Source organism: Rousettus aegyptiacus, unplaced genomic scaffold (genome assembly GCF_014176215.1).
Source record: "Rousettus aegyptiacus isolate mRouAeg1 unplaced genomic scaffold, mRouAeg1.p scaffold_m13_p_14, whole genome shotgun sequence".
Lineage (NCBI taxonomy): Eukaryota > Metazoa > Chordata > Mammalia > Chiroptera > Pteropodidae > Rousettus > Rousettus aegyptiacus.
Window position 1 is genome coordinate 3,387,758 of NW_023416289.1, and position 15,331 is coordinate 3,403,088.

Sequence of the window (15,331 nt, forward strand, 5' to 3'; positions counted from 1 at the left end):
GAGGCCCAGAGTGTTCCGCAGGCTCCGAGCCAGCGTGAGTTTTCCTGGTTGGGGCTGTGATGGATGTACATTTCCCTGGTCTCACTCGGTGTGGGGGTTGGGGGGCGGGAAGCATGCGCTGGGGGCCAGTCCTGTCCTCCAGGCCTCAGCCCTCATCTCCGCGAGGACAGGCTGGCCCCACCTCGCATGGAGCGGTCTGCCATGCCGGGCCTGGGGCCTCCCTGTCTGCCCTTCCCTGCTCCTGGCCTCCCACACCTGTCTGCCTGTCTCCCTCGTCCACCCCTCCCTCCGGCTAGGGGAGGAGGAGCCCTTTGAAGTCTGGGGGAGGTGTCGCTTTGATGGGGTCTGGGGCTAATGGGCAAGCAGCCTCTTTTGAAACAGCCAGACTCCCAGGAGCCAGTGCTCAGTTTTCCAGGGGAGGAGGAGAGGGTGCCCTAGCGCCAGGCTGGGGTCTGGGGCGGGGGAGCAAGGGAATAGAAAAGAGCTGGAGGTGACAGGAAATGAGACCGAGACCCCGGGACTTGAAGTGTGCCCCGCCCCTCCGTGCCCGTTGATGTCAGGGTGTCTCCTGCTGCCCACCCGTCGTGTCTGGAGCCTGCTGGGGTGACCCAGGTCCTTGCACTGAGCCTTAGGTACCGAAGCTCTGAGCCTTAGGTAGCCTTACTGGTCCATTCTGTGAGGAAGCCAAGGCCCAGAGAGGGTACGGAACGTGCCCCGGGTCACATAGCGCCCCTGGTGAGGGGCCGAATTCATGCCTGTTGGCCTCAGGGCCTGTGCTCCCAACCCCCGGGTGTCCCGCCGAACCCCCATGGCCCAGGCCGAGGCCCCACGTCCCCCCACGGCCCAGCCCGAGGCCACACCGTGGCCACCTGGCCTTTCTTTTCCTCATGCAGCTCATTTATTACGGGTCTCCTCCCCCGCCCCGTCCCCTGTGGCTCCCCCACCTCTCCCCCCCCCCGCACCGCTGGGAGGGACCCCGCCTGTGTTTTCTTGTCCTGGTGTCTCTCGCTGGCCCCGGGCCCGTGGCAGGAGCCGGCCAGTAGGTCTGCCTCTGTCTACACGCAGAGTTTCTATAGCCAAAAGGTCACTTCACTGCCAGGACAGGCTGGGGAGCGGGGACCATCTTCATCCCCGTCGCTCCGGTGAGAAACCGAGTCCAGAGAGGCAGGTGACCGGCCAGAGCTCGTGCAGACAGGACTAGGGACCCCGGGGCTGGGGCCCAGCCCCTGACTGTCAGTCCGGTGCCGTGTGTGGCCCAATCTGTGGAGTCCGGGGTTCGTGTGTCCCCATGTGCCAGGCAGTGTCCGACCCTGGAAGCTGGGCAGGGCACGGCCAGACGTCAGCCTTGGAGAGTGAGCGACAGGCCAGGTGCCCTGTGCTGTGGTGAGAAGTGCGGGCAGACACTTGGGACGCGGAGGGGGCTCTGCGTCCAGATCGGGACGAAATCAGGCCGCCCTCCTGGAGGAGGTGGCCGCTGAGCCTGGCTCCGCAGGGCGAGCAGGAGTTCCCCAGGCAGAGGGTAGGAGGGTAGGCAGTGCTCTGAGGCTGCCAGAGCCTGGAGACCAAGGGGTGGGGCTTGTTTGGGGAACCGAAATAAGTCAAATCACACGGCCATGAAGAAGGCCTCAGCAGCCGCGGAGGAGTTTTTTGGCCAAGGGGTGAGCAGGACAGGGTTTAGTATTCCCTGGGCCCCGGACAGGTGCAGGGAGACCTGGTGGACCGTCCTGGGGGGGCCTTGGGTTTGGGGAACTTGGGGATGCCGCAGACTGAGACCACGTCACGGCACTTCCGTGCCCAGCCGGGGCCTGGCTCGGAGGGTGAGAGTTCGTGGAAGTGAGGGGCGGGGGGCCCGGGTGGGGGCTGGGCCCTGGGCCCTGCGCCCCGCGGCGGGGGAGGCCTGCCAGTCCCCGGCTGGCGCAGCTCGGGAGGCTGGGCCGTGGCGTGGGGGTCTCGTCGGCAGGGGCTGCTTCCCCCTGCAGAAGGGCGTCCGGGGGCCCGCGCCGGCCTCCACCACGCAGCCCCGTCCCTCGCACACCCACACCCCCTCCCCCCGCCGTGGCCTCACTCAGGAAGGCACAGGGAGGTGGGGTCTCGCTGCTGGGTTTGGGCTGGGCACTGCGGGTGGTCAGCGCAGCAGGAGCCAAATCGAGGCCTTGGGGCCAGGCGGTGGCTTCACACAGCGATGCCTCGCTGGGCAATGTGGACAGCCTGTCGAGTTCTGGGTCAGGGAGCCTTTCCCGCTGGCCTCTGGCTGCCTTCTCGGCTCGTCTGAGTGGGAAGCGACCTCCCACTGGAGGCCTTTCCTGTCCCCGAAGCAGTCAGGCCCAGAGAGGGTGAGGGGCAGAGCTGAGACTTGGGTCTCCTGAGAGTCAGCTCAGGGCTCTCGGCCCTGTACTGTCTTACCCATGGCAGGCGAGGAGACTGAGGCAGGTGGGCTACTTCCCTGCACTGCGTGAGAGAGGCAGGAAGTGCAGCAGGGGCTCTTTTCCTGGTGGGTATTTGGAGCTCTTGCTTGCTTGCCCTTCCCCAGGGCAGACTGGCTCCCTAACTGAAAACTGCCTGAGGGCGGGGCTGTCCCCACTGTCTGCCCCTCACCCCGACCTGGAGGCCAAGCTCAGGGCGGGTCCCCTGGCCCGCAGCAGGTACATGGGCTCGTCCTCACGTGGTGCACCCGCCCAGCCCTGGGTCCGGTGGATGTGGGGGATTGGGAGCTCCGGCCTGGGGGAGCTCCCTGGGCTGTCAGAATAGGGGTGGACCGTGGCCTCTCTCGGCCACAGTTGCCGGGAAGCCGCCTTGGCCGAGAAACTCCAACTGACCCTTAGAAACTCTGAGGTTCGTATTTCCCAGAGGCCGTTCACTGGGGATTCAATGCAAAGAGAATCCCATGAACCAAAAAGCCTGGGAAATGGCTGTGTTTAAATCAGGTTTCTTTCCTGCAGGACTTCTCAGAGCCTTGATTTCCTCACATGCACAGGGAATCTTTAGAGGAGGAGGAGGAGAATGTTGGCTTGTACCGCCTGTGACCAGAAACCGTGTGGCTGTGTGTGTGTGGCTGTCAGACAGAGCACGCCTCAGGCAGTGCAGACATGAGCCTAAGAAGAGCCTGGGCCTTGGAGGGGGGCAGGTCTGGGGTCGGGTCCCCGCTCTACTGCTCCCCGGCCTGGTGGCTTCGGTCGGGTTGGTCAGGATCCAGGAGTCCGTCCTCCTGGCTGGGAGTAGAGTGAGAGCACCCCGCCCCCACCCTGGGGACTCAGGATGGACGGCCTGGCCCCACAGCTCCCAGCAGGTGCTGCCGGCACAGAGGTTCTCGGAGGAGGACGGCCGGGGACGCCAGCCTGGCTGGCTTCCGCTGTCTGTGTTTCTTTGTTGGGTTCAGAGGTTGCAGTGTGTCCTGAGGGCTGGGCATCGAGCTTTCTCTCCCGTCAACAGGCCTCGAGGGCTTGGGGTGGGGACCAGGTGCCCAGCAGGGAGCTCTCTGTGGCTTGGGCTGACATTCCCACCTCCGCCTCATGCCAGGTGGCTGGGCAGCCCCTCCCTCAAGGCCCCGCTGGACACCACGTGGGGTGTCCGCCCGTGGTGCTGCTCGTGGCCCCGGAAAGCAGTTCCGAGGTGCCGGAGCACTGCCGTCCCCTCCCCCAGAGGCCAGGCCACCCCCAGCGCTGTGGCCCCTGACGGGGGCGGGGCGGAGGGGACGGGCCGTGTTCCGGGTCCACCTGGGTCCTTCGCGCCAGGTGCGGCCTCAGCGCTCGGCCTGTGCCACCCCCATTAAATCCCGTCCACGTCCTCGGGGTCAGACGTCATGGGCTCGAGATTCGTTATTTTCTTCCTCTTAGAAAAGATTTTGATGTGTTTTTTATGTATTCACCCATCACCGAACAGGCCTGGAGCGTGCCTCTCCATGTTGACATCAGACTCAGTGCCGCTCGACCCATTGCCTTATGTTGCCCTTTGAATATTTCCGCGAGTGTCTTTATTTTTTACTTTCTTTAGAAATCGCTTTGTTGAGATATGATCGACATGCAAAACCTGTGCATATTTAATGTATACAGCTTAATAAGTTTGGAGATAAGTCTGTATCCATCACCACGATCAATGCCAGAAACCCATCCATCATCTCCCAAAGTTCTCTCCAACACTCGTCATTATTTTTAAGAACACATAAAATCTATCCTCTTGGAAAAAATTTTAAGTATATAATACTTGTTAATCGTAGATACTATGTATACAGCAGGTCTTTTTTCCCTATTAAAAACTTTTTAAAAAATCGCACAAGCTGTATCATGACACTGGAAACTGAAAAGCAGTGATTCGTGCCCTCCGCCAAGGCACCAGTTTCGGTTTTCCCGTGTCTGGGTTCCGTCACCCATCCCAGGCGTGTGGATCTTTCACAGGATACCCTGTGACAGCAAGTTTCCACTGCGGCACCTTTTTGACAGCTGCATAGTATTCCATTGTGAGGACGCGGCATGAGTGATTTCACTAGCCGCTGACTGACAGGCACATCGTTTTCAGTCTTTTGCTATTACGAATAACGTCACGGTGAATAATCCACACATGTCATTTCACACAGGCGAAAGTGCTTGTGGGAGAGATTACTTGGAGTGGATTTGCTAGGTCGAAGGCATGCAGGTACGTGAGTGACTGTTGCCCGAGACTGAATGGCCTTCCCCAGGGGTTGCGCCGAGTCACGCCTGCTAGGGGTGAATGTGAGTGCCGATGTCGGCCAGCCTGGCCCACACAGCCTCATGAAAGGCTTTGGTCTTTGCCAGCTGGATGTGTAAAAATGCTTTTCCATAGTTTAAAAAAGCTTTAATTGAATTTATTGGAGTTGCGACATTGGTTAATAAAATCATATAGGTTCCCTAGTAGTTCTAATTTGTTTCTCTTGTTATGGGTGAGGTCAGCTTTCGTATTGCCTTTCCGGGACCTTTCTCTTCATACCCTTTGCCCGTATTTCGGGTCTTTTTTCTTTTTGATTTATAGGAGCTCTTTATATATGCGGGAGAGGAACCCCTCGTGTTAAGAGTTGCAAACGTTTTCCTAATCTCTCACCTTTTGATTTTACTTTCGATAGTTCTTACTGTGCAGAAAACGTTTTAAAATGTGATTGAATTGATCAGCCTTTTCATTCCGGCTTTTAGGTTTTGTGTCAAGTGGGAAAAGACTTACCCACGACAGCATTACAATTCTTCCGAGAGGGTTTCTTGCCCTCTCTGGCGGTCACCCTGGTATAGATTGTGACTCCTGCTTGCTCTCCTTCCTCTGGCCTCTCTAAACAGGCTGCCGGCAATGCAGGAGTTAAGACCTGAGCGTCCAGCCTTCCCGCCCTGGCCAGTGCGGCAGTTACTCTCGCTACATCTGATGCCTGCGGGTCTGTGAAATGGGTCTCTCCTCCCCTCTCAGCAGCCCTCTCCGTGCCTGGCCGTTACCGTCGGCCCCGCAGTCTGGCTGGGCCGTGGGGAGCCTACCGTCCTGCAGCCCTGGGCAGGACCAGCATCGTGTGAGGTCCCCGAAGTCCCGCTGGACTTCCCCTTTCCGGTCTTTCCTTATCAAGGGGACACGGTCCAGAAGTGTGATCAACGTGGGCGTGCAAGTGCTTCCATCTCGGGAGGGGCGCCTAGGGAGCGAGGGCCACACTTCGCGGAACGAATGGTGCAATTTCAGACAAAAGCGCGGGGAGATGCTGGCGTTCTTTCTAGTAGAGGCGCCTGATTGGTTAGTTAAGCTCCCACTGTGTGCAGGGCCCTTGCGAACACCTGGGCGCAGGTCCGTGCCTTCCGGGAGCTTGTGCCTGGAGCAGCTTCCTTTGGGCACCTGGCACACAGGAGGCGCTCGTGCATGCCCGTGGGAGGAGCAAATGCGCGACTCTCACGGCGAGGCAGTGGACGCCGTCTGCCCAGGCAGTCACGCACCGCCGTCAGAAATGGCGTGGGTGTATCCGGCTGGACTTATTAGCCCTGGCAGCGGGAGCCTTGGGGGCGAGGGGGAAATGGGGTAAATGTTAAAGGAGGTCCTGCCTAGGGAAACGCTTGATGCAGAGGGAGAGTTTCAGGTACTAGGAACACCCCCTCCCTCCCTCCCTCCCTCCCTGCAGAATTAGCCCTCGGGGGCCAGGTGGCGAGCTCCAGGTTGTCCCCTTCAGCTTTTCAGACCTTAGGTCTGACCTCACTACGCCTTTGCAAGAGGGGAAACCGAGGCCTAGATCAGGCAAGGGGCTCGTCCAGGTTCGCAGAGCGGCTTGGTGGCGGTGTCGGGACTGGAACTCAGGTCCCTGGGGGCTGGGGTCGGCAGCCCTGGGGTGTTTGGGGAGCAGCGCCGCTCAGACCATTGCTTTTGCCCGTGTGGTGGCTTTGCAGGCGGTCCCCTGGGGGCGAGGAGGTGGAGCGGCAGGGCCTTGGGGGCCCTGGCCCTTCATGCTCCTGTCTCTGCAGCGTGGAGCCCGTGGGTGTGTCTCCTCGGCCGGGCACCCGAGCCCTCCTGCGGGCTCATTGGCCCTTTCGTCCGGGCAGACTTGGCTTGTTTGCCGTGGCGACCTGTGCCTCACTCTGCCCCGAGCTTGGGTGTCGGGGCCCGTTCACTGATGAGGAACATGAGGCCCAGCGTGTGAGGCGACTCTGTTGCTAGTGTGGCCGAGTGGCAGAGGAGCTGGGGTTGAACTGGGCCTCGTCCCTCCCAGGCTCAGCTCACCTGGAGACAGGTGCCACGCAGCAGGTGCTTCCTGTTCTCAGGGAGACTCTGTCTGCTTGCATCTCCTGCCCTCCTCTCTCAGCAGAGCCCCCCAGTTTGCTTTCCCCCCACCTTTCTGCCTGCCTTGGGATTCCACCTGCTTGGTTTACCCATCTGTCTGTCTGTCCACCTGCCCAGCCCAACACACGCGGTAGCCAAGGCCCAGCTGCCGGGCACCACGCACATCCTGCCACTGCAATTTGGTGAGGCCGGTGCTGGCACTTTTGACAGGAGTGTGGTGGGGCGCCCCCGGGCTGGGGGTCTCATTGGGGAGGGCTGCGGGCTCTGGGGGACGGGGAGGCTGGTGTTGGCGGAGGGAGGGGGCTCGCAGGCCAGTGAGCCTGGCATCCCTTGGCCCCACGAGGTTTCCCGGCCCGTGCTGGGCAGAGCAGCCGCTGGGCGTCCTTCTCAGAGCTCTGAGGCTCCAGAGGGAGGTGGCCTTAATGTGAGACTCGCTCAGCAAAGGGAAAATCTACCCGTGCCGGAGCGCTGGGGTGGCCGAGGGGGGGGCGAGCCCGTGCTCGTGGTGTTGTGGCTGCAGCACTCTGCTGGCCCAGGTGGGCACAGGGACCCGGACGGGGGACTGAGTAGGGCTTCTCAGGCCTGCCTGCCCGCCCCTCGTCCCAAGGCCTCCACTTCCTCTTTCTGAGGCCACCAGGGCCCCAGGACCTGTGCAGCTCCGGGCCTGCCGGGGCTGGGCCGGAGGAAGCCAGGCTGGGGTTCCTGCCAGCGCCGCGTGGTGAGGAAGTGGGTGCCCCGTCTGTGACTGCGAGAGCTGGGGGTGGGCTAGGACTCCCCAGGGGGTGTGGGAGGGCCGGGGTGCTGCAGACCAGCCCGTTCCGCCGGGGAAGGGCTTCCGAGGGGCCCCGAGGCCCAGGCCCGCCGCCGTCGCAGTGTGAGGCCGTGCTCTGGCGGAGGAGGCCGCAGCCCTGTGGTGGCCTCGGTGAGACCACGGACAGTCCCGCCTCGTTCGTGGGGAGGGAGCAGGCGGCGGGGCTGTGGGGGCAGCTCCGAGGGCTTCCTGGACCCTGCCGGTGAGAGAGGCCTGCCTGGCCTCGCTGCAAGGCAGACGGAGGGACCTGGGTGGGGTCCGCTTTGCGCCCCCGCCGCCCTCCGTCCTGGGTCTTCAGGGGGAAGGGCAGGACGGGGCTGACCTGTGAGCTGTTCTGGGCTCCCTGGCTGTGGGCACCGTGAGGGTGGCTGCGGGTGACAGGACGGGAGGCGGACGGCGAGGCCCGTGTCACGTCGCAGTCTCCTTCACGAGCGGTGTGACCTCAGGGAAATGGCGGAACCTCGCTGTGCCTTAGCGGGTCCGTGCAACGGAAGCGGTAGCTGTACTCACCTGTGGGCAGGTGTGTGGATTTAAAGAACCCACAGCACCTGGTGTGCAGTGAGCACTCAACAGTTTATGGCAACTTCCGCCCGCCCGCACAGGCCCTGGGGCTGTGGGGGGCTCAGGGCCCACAGGATCTCTTGTGGGGTGCAGGGGAGGTTGTCGCCCCTGGTACCTACTTCTACCTAAGTGTGCCCCTGAGGCCCCTCACTCCTCCCCCTGGAAGGAGTCTCTGGAGGCCTCGAGAGAGGACGTGGGGCGCCCGGCCCCCAGCCCGGCCGGGCCAGAGCCGTGGAGTTGGGGACACAGTGACAGAGTTGCGGGAGGGGGGTCCGCTTCCCGGCCCAGCCCCCTTCCAGAGGAAGTCTTAGGACTGGCTGTACCTGCAGGGGCCACTCTCACCGCTGACCTACGTGGGACCCTCACCCCTGACCCATCGAGGGGCCGTGAGGGCTTCCTGCATTTAGGCCCAGGGTGGACCTCGAAGCGCCAACTGGCTTCAGCTGAAAGGGGCTCTTCTGCTTGTCCTGCTTGTCCCGTGCGACTCAGGCGCCTGGAGGTGGTTTGAGCTTCAGGCAGAGCCGGGTCAAGGGGCCGGGGTGGGGGGTGTTTCCAGGCCTCTTTCGCTCCCCAGTTCTGCATACTGGCATCATCCTCAGGTGGGCTGCCTCCTCGTGGTGGCTCAGGTGACTTCGAGGCCACCAGCGAAGAGTACCCCTTTCCCGTGGGTCAGCAGACGTCCTGGAGAGGATTCTCGCAGTGGCGATTTTGGTCACATGTCCATCCTTAAACCGGGCACTGGGGTGTGGGAGAGATGGCTTGTGAGCCAGACCTGGGTCACGTGGCCCCCGAACCAGGGACGGAGGGTGACGGGGAGTGGGGAGAGGACAAGTGCAGATGCCTGGGGGGACCCCTCCTCGCTAAAGTGGGGCCGCCTCCTGCCCTCACCCCCACCGCCGAGTCGTGAGATGCCAGTGGGACCCCGAGACTACAGCCCCTCCCGGCAAAGAGGCCTCGACTCTCCCCAGGGCCCGCCCTGGCATCTCCGGACTTCGGTGGGGCCGAGCGGGGTGGGGGTGTGGGAGGGCCGGGGGCAGGGGGCTTGGCAGGGACTGAGGCAGGAATGACACCAGGAAGGAGAGCCGGTGGCAGAGGGGACCGCCCTGAGAGGCGATGAGGCCCCCGTCACCAAGCTGTGCAAGCCGAGGCCGCGGGGTCCTTTGTGGGGGGGGTTCCTTCCTCCAGGGCCTCAGAGGGGCCCTCTCTGCTGCCAGCCGGGTCAGTGACCGGCAGTGACTGGCAGTTGCACGGGGGGTGGGGGGCTTGGCAGGGGGAGGCCTCTGGGTCTCATTGTGGGGCTTGCCCCCGGAGAAGAGCTGGCCTGCGGGGGTACCTGATGGGCAGGGGGTGGCAGGGGGGTGTCCCGGGCAGTCTCTCGGGGGGCGATCAGCGCATTCCTCCAGCCCTGCCTTGCAAGGCTCCGCGTGCCCCGGGAGCTGGCCGGGCCGTGGGGTGGGCCCAAGCGCCTGTGCCCGGAGCTCCACATTGTCTGCCTCCTGCCGTTGCCGGGGAAGCGGCCTAATTAGATCTCTGAGAGGGGTGTTTACCAGGCCTGGATTCCCACGGACCGCGACGGGCCTCTCTGTGTGCCTGGCCCAGCCGGGCCTTGTGCGCCCGGAAGGGCAGGTTGCTCTGGGGGTGCGTGCGTGTGTGTGTGAGTGAGTGAGCATGTGTGCGTTTGCCTTGGGGGTGGAGCAGCTGCAGGGAGTCGTCGGGGCCCTTGGTGTTTGTGGTTTCCCAGCCTGGCTGTCCCTGGGTGCACCAGCTTTGGCGCCAGGCCAGAGGGACGGGAGGAGCTTGGCCGGGGAGCCGCAGCAGGACAGCGAGGCTGGGCAGGGCCGAGAGGAGCTGGCTGGGCAGCTGGCAGACCGGGGCCTGAGTCCCGGCCCTTCTTCCACCCGGCTCCAGCTGGGCAGTCTCCGGCAAGGCACTGCGCCTCTCCGGGCTCAGCCCGGCATCTGTGAAATGGCCTTGGCGGGTTGTGAAATGACAGTGGTCGCGTGTGGGCCCCCAGAGTGACAGCGCCGCCGCTGCTGTGATTGCTACAGCGGTTTTAGGGGTGCCTTGGATTGGGGGCTTCTCAGGGCAGGGGCCGTATCCTGCGTGACACACCCTTCAGCCCAGGCGTGGGCGTCTGTGGTTAGTACGTGAAAAATGCCTCTCATGGGATAAAGACCAGTTACTTCGGAGGTTATAAACTCATGGACTGTACCACTTGAATTTTTAAATTAGCTGCCAGCGTTTAAAAATTGATGTTTCATGTAGCAGTCAGATCTGCAGCTTGTCTAAGCACTTTGGCAGCCCGAGGCCTGCAGGGTCGCCCAGGTTAAACAGCTACCAAGGCTTGCGGGTCCCTGCCCGGACCTGGAGGGCGAGAAGGAGGCAGGCCCCCTGCACCTCCAAATGTGTGGGGTTTCCATTTTGATTCTGGGGTTTGTAGGACAGGAGCTCTTGGAGAAACCAGTGGCTGAGGTGGCCGCTGGATCTGAGGTGGCCGCAGGCTGTCACGGCCGCAGGCCCTCAGGAGCTCCGCCCGGCTCCGCCGCCTTTGGGAGCTGTGGACGCCTTTGCTTCCCAGCGCCCGCAGTGGCCCGTGGTGCCCTTTGTGACTGCCCGATCCCTCCCCCATCTTGCTGCCCCCTCCCCGTCCTCGGCCACGTGCCCAGTCCCGGGTCTAGTCCCCGAGGCAGGCCCGGAGGACACCAGGAACCGGACTCCCAGTCCAGGGTCCTGCAGGGAGTGTGGCAGCTGTCTCGAGCCCTAGTGGCTGTGTCTAGGGATTGCACAGTCGGGGGGGAGCTTTCTCTCTTTGGGGACTGGGAGCCCCTGGGGGGAGAGCCAGCCCAGCACGGAGGGGATGCAGTGGGCCTGGTGTGCCGTGGGCGTGATCACCAAGCCGTTTTGGAACAAGGGAATGAGCAGACAAGTGGTGCTGGGGACAAGGGGCCCCACCCGGGCCGAGCATCGTGAGCCTGGGGCCCTCTCCCAAATTCGTCGTGAAAGGTCCACTGTATTTCCTCTCTGAGGTTCAGTTTCCTTTTCTGCGAAGTGCGGCTTGCAAACGTCTTAAATTCTTGTCAGCAGGCCCTTTTTAAAGAATGCAGTCGTATGAGGAAGCTTAACGCAGGTGCCGGGGTGGGGGGTCCCCCGGCTGAGCGTGCGTGGGGGCCTGAGAGCCCCCACTGAGTGAGCTCTTCACACAAGGCCCGTTGGAGCGGCAGTGAGTCTGCAGACACTCCATGGACGGCTCGGCTGACTCGTGACAAAGGGGCCTCCGCTGACATTCTTGAGGAAAGGGTGGTCGTTTTAGTAACCGCTGCCGGGCTCAGGAGAGGGTCACCCAGAGAAAGGAGGTGACGCTCGGTCCCTGCCTCACACCACACACGAACCCATCGAGGCGGGTCCGAGACCCGCGTGTGACAGTCACGCAGTCAGAGCTCTGGAGCGGTGCTGTCTGGTAGAAGTTTCTGGACGCCTGGTATCATAGCCACTGGGCGTGTGTTGCTGTCGAGCACTCAGAAGGTGGCAGAGGCACCGAACTTTTGATTTCATTTTAATCAACTTAAATGTCATTTTTAAAGAGCCGCAGGTGGCCTGTGGCCACTGTACCTGACGGTGCAGTTCCGGGAAACACGGGGGACCTCGGGACCGAGAAGCGAGGTTCAGGTTGAGGCCGATAAGTCAGACCCGGGTCTGCGCGGCCCAGCCCCGCCGTCCCCCGATGCCAGCCCTCCCCGGCTCAGCCTGTCCGCGTCAGACCCGGGCCTGCGTTGTGTCTCCGCAGAGCTGAGGAGCGTGGGGGTCTGGCCAGCCCGGCCTGGACGCGGAGGAAGGTGCCAGCCCTGTGGTGACCGGGCCCGGCCGTGGAGCAGGCGGCCCCGCATTGCCCTCCCCAGCCCCGCCCGGCCGGCTCGCGGAGGCCGGAGGCCTAGGCCCGGCGGGGAGGGCGTCGGCGGTCAGAGGCTCCCCGGGCCGCGGGGCCTCCTGAGTGGACTGCCGGGCAGCCGTGCCAAGGCGGGAGCATGCCGGCCAAGGGACGCTACTTCCTCAACGAGGGCGAGGAGGGCCCGGGCCACGACGTGCTCTACGAGAAGTACCGCCTCACCAGCCAGCACGGGCCGCTGCTGCGCACGCTCCTGCTGGTGGCCGTGGCCGCCTGCACCGCCCTCGCCGCCATCGCCTTCGGCTCCGGGGTGAGTGAGGGCAGCACGGGCTTCTCCGGGGTCCGGGTCTCGGCGAGGCGTCTGGCGGGCGCGTCGGTTTCTTCCCTGAGCCCGAGTTTCCACGTCTGTAAAGAGCTACGCTGGTGGGGGACAGGTTTATAATTTTAATTGAATTTTGAAGGCTGGGGTGGTTTTAGGTGTTACGTGGATACGGCCAGCCTCACTGGTCTCCACGAGGAGCTTCGGTTCTGCGGAAGGCCGGGGCGGGGCATGGCCCACGTTTCGCTGCCCAGCCTGCCCGTGCCGTGGCAGGTGTCACGAGTCCACCCCAGCTGCCCCGCAGGGAGCCCGGCCGTGGCCTGGGCGTCCCCGTCAGGGCAGCGCCCCGCAGGGAGCCCGGCCGTGGCCTGGGTGTCTCCGTCAGGACAGTGCCCCAGGCGGACTCCACGGATGTCACCTCCGACCTGGCCTTGCACGTCAGGACAGTGCCCCAGGCGGACTCCACTGATGTCATCTCCGACCTGGCCTTGCACGGCCGTAGCACTTGAGAGGTGGCTGGTACGGCTGAGGAGCTGGTTTCTAATTTCAGTTAATGCGCATTTAGTTTTGACTGACCACGTGTGGCCAGTGGCTCCTGAACGGGACAGAAAGCCTCAGGGCGTTGACAGGGGACGGTGCGAGTGGCTGGGAAGCAGCAGGTGCAGGGCCAGGGCTGCCTTGTCTCTGGACATAAAGCCCAGGACGTTTGTTTTGGCATTCAGCATACAGTTACTGAGCACCTACTGTGCGCGGGCCCCCAGATCAACCTCTCCGCTCATGCAGGTTAGGGGGCCCCCGCGGACGCTAGACGCTGTCCCGGCTGTGAGCCGCCTTCCCTGCAAGCCCCCTGGTGTCACACCCCTGTACCTTTGCTCCAACTTTCCCCGTCGAGGTCACCTTTGCTCCCCGTTCTTATAAACCTCTGTTCTGAGTCGGGGTCAGTGGCCTCTCCTGCAGGAGACTTTCCACAGCTTTGCTCTCCTGCATCTGTGCCGGACCCTGCTGGGGTGCACTGCGCACCCCGGGAGCCCGGGCTGGCCCGAGGGGGGCTGGGGGGGACTGAGCATTGCAGGGCCGGGCTGTGGAGGATGCGTAGGGGCCTGCAGGAGACGGGGAGAGGGGTCGGTGCAGGCAGCCCCAGCAGAGACAGCACGCAGCAAGCCTGCAGGGGAGAAAGGGAGCGCGGACAGCAACCGCGTGGGCGCGGCCTGGACCGGCTAACCTGGCAGGCTTCCTGGAGGGGGCGGCAACGCCCCGAGGAAAGCCGGCGGCATCTCGGGATGTGTGTCCCTTGCCCAGGATCCCTCCAGACACAAGGCTGTGCTGGGGACGGCGCTCGTGACGCTCGTCGTGTTCGTGGCCCTCTACGTGCTGGTGTACATCGAGTGCCTCGTCCGTCGCTGGCTCTCGGCCGCCGCGCTGCTCACCTGGGCCTGCCTCGTGACGCTGGGCTACGTGCTGGTGTTCGACTCATGGACGAACGCAGCCTGCGCGTGGGAGCAGGTAACCCCCGTGTGCCCGGGGGCCGGATGCCGCCAGCCGGCCGCGCCCTCTCTGGGCATCAGGCCCCCCTGGGGACGGGGCCTGCATGTGGTGTGTGGGGCACGGCTCCTTCCCATGCCGTGGCCGTGGGTCTGCGACTCAGGACGGCCCCAGTCTGCTTTTGGGGGGCGGCGCTTCCTGAGGGCAGAGGGCGGCCGGGACTGGCTGCGGGGTCTCAGGATTCGGGATTCAGGGTGCGGCCGCCCCTGGGGAGATGAGAGGCTGCGGGCCTGCCACAGCTCAGCCTGGTGGGGGGGTCGGGGGCAGGGCAAGCCCCGAGCCCCGTCCCGAGCCCCGCCGCCTTCGCCCCCAGCTGCCCTTCTTCCTGTTCGTGGTCTTCGTGGTGTACACGCTCCTGCCCTTCAGCACGCGGGGGGCCGTGGCCGCGGGCGTCGTCTCCAGCGCCTCCCACCTGCTGGTGCTGGGCACCCTGACGGGCGTCTTCTCCAAGCCCAGCACCCGGATGGGGCTGCAGGTGAGGGGCACGCGGCGGTGGCCCAGGCCTCCGGGCGGGGGTGCGGTGTGGCCGAGGGCAGCCAGGTCCGTGGGGCCGAGTTCGTCCCGAGGCGTCGGAGCTGTGTGTGCAGACGGACGGCCCCACGGCCCCACGTGAAGCTAGAGCCCTGGGCGGGCAGCCGGTGGCCTTTGCGATCCCGGCCTTCGGTGCCCCAGAGGCTCGGCCCCTCCCCTCGCCCCGAGGCTTCACGCACAGAGCCCCGTCCTCAGGGCTGGGGGTGTGCCCGGCACTCTGTCTCGCGTCTTTCTGTTGAGTGGGTGAGGTTTATTCTTAGTGCTGACCGGGGCGTGCATTCCTCCTGACTGGGCCTGGTCTCTGCTCCAGGGGCCAGAGGCCGGAGCTCTGGGCAGCCCCGGAAATACTGTGCTGCTTGTGACTGGTGCTCGCCTAGGACTCTGGGCTTTGTGGGGTGCTGCACGGCTGCCTTCCCCGGTCTTTGGGGTCCGAGCCCTGGGGACCAGGCAATGCCACTGAACCCTGGCTCTGCGGTCACAGCAACTTTCTAGGCGGCCGGCTCCTGCCTGGGCCTCAGTTTCCCTGTTGGCCCCAGGGAGGGTGCAGCCTGCGTGGGGTGGAGGTCAGGAAGCAGGCGGGGGCGGGGGGGAGCACCGCCCACCGTCAGCGCTGAGCCTGCCCCGCCCACCCGCAGCTGCTGGCCAACGCCGCCGTCTTCCTGTGCGGGAACCTCATGGGCGCCTTCCACAAGCACCAGATGCAGGACGCGTCCCGCGAGCTCTTCACCTACGCGGTCAAGTGCATCCAGATCCGCAGGAAGCTGCGCGTCGAGAAGCGGCAGCAGGTGGGGTGTGGGGTGTCACCCCGGGGGCGCCGGCAGGTGGGGTGTCCACCCCCGGGGGACACCGGCAGGTGGGGCGTCGCCTCCGCGGGGCCGCAGCCGGGCCCTGCCCTCCCCCCAGGCCCCACACTCCGCACCCTTTCTCTGTGGACGCC

The 15,331-nt window shown here is 64.2% G+C and overlaps 1 protein-coding gene across 7 annotated transcripts in view; it reads left to right on the forward strand.

Annotated features, from left to right (window-relative positions):
- Positions 1 to 15,331, forward strand: part of ADCY7 (adenylate cyclase 7) — a 48,127-nt gene that overhangs the window by 15,191 nt on the left and 17,605 nt on the right. For 4 of the 7 annotated variants that reach the window (XR_004954185.1, XM_036231259.1, XM_036231260.1 and 1 more), the window contains exons 2-5: positions 11,904 to 12,312; positions 13,621 to 13,824; positions 14,177 to 14,338; positions 15,030 to 15,179. Coding sequence is in view for 6 of the 7 variants with exons in the window: in XM_036231259.1 (XP_036087152.1) it covers positions 12,142 to 12,312; positions 13,621 to 13,824; positions 14,177 to 14,338; positions 15,030 to 15,179 (687 nt within the window). In the remaining variant the exon portion in view is untranslated. Of the gene's footprint in view, positions 1 to 1,562; positions 1,659 to 2,530; positions 2,643 to 3,769; positions 4,630 to 11,903; positions 12,313 to 13,620; positions 13,825 to 14,176; positions 14,339 to 15,029; positions 15,180 to 15,331 lie in introns of those variants that run through there. The other 3 variants (XM_036231258.1, XM_016147593.2, XM_016147591.2) reach the window with 3 other exon arrangements.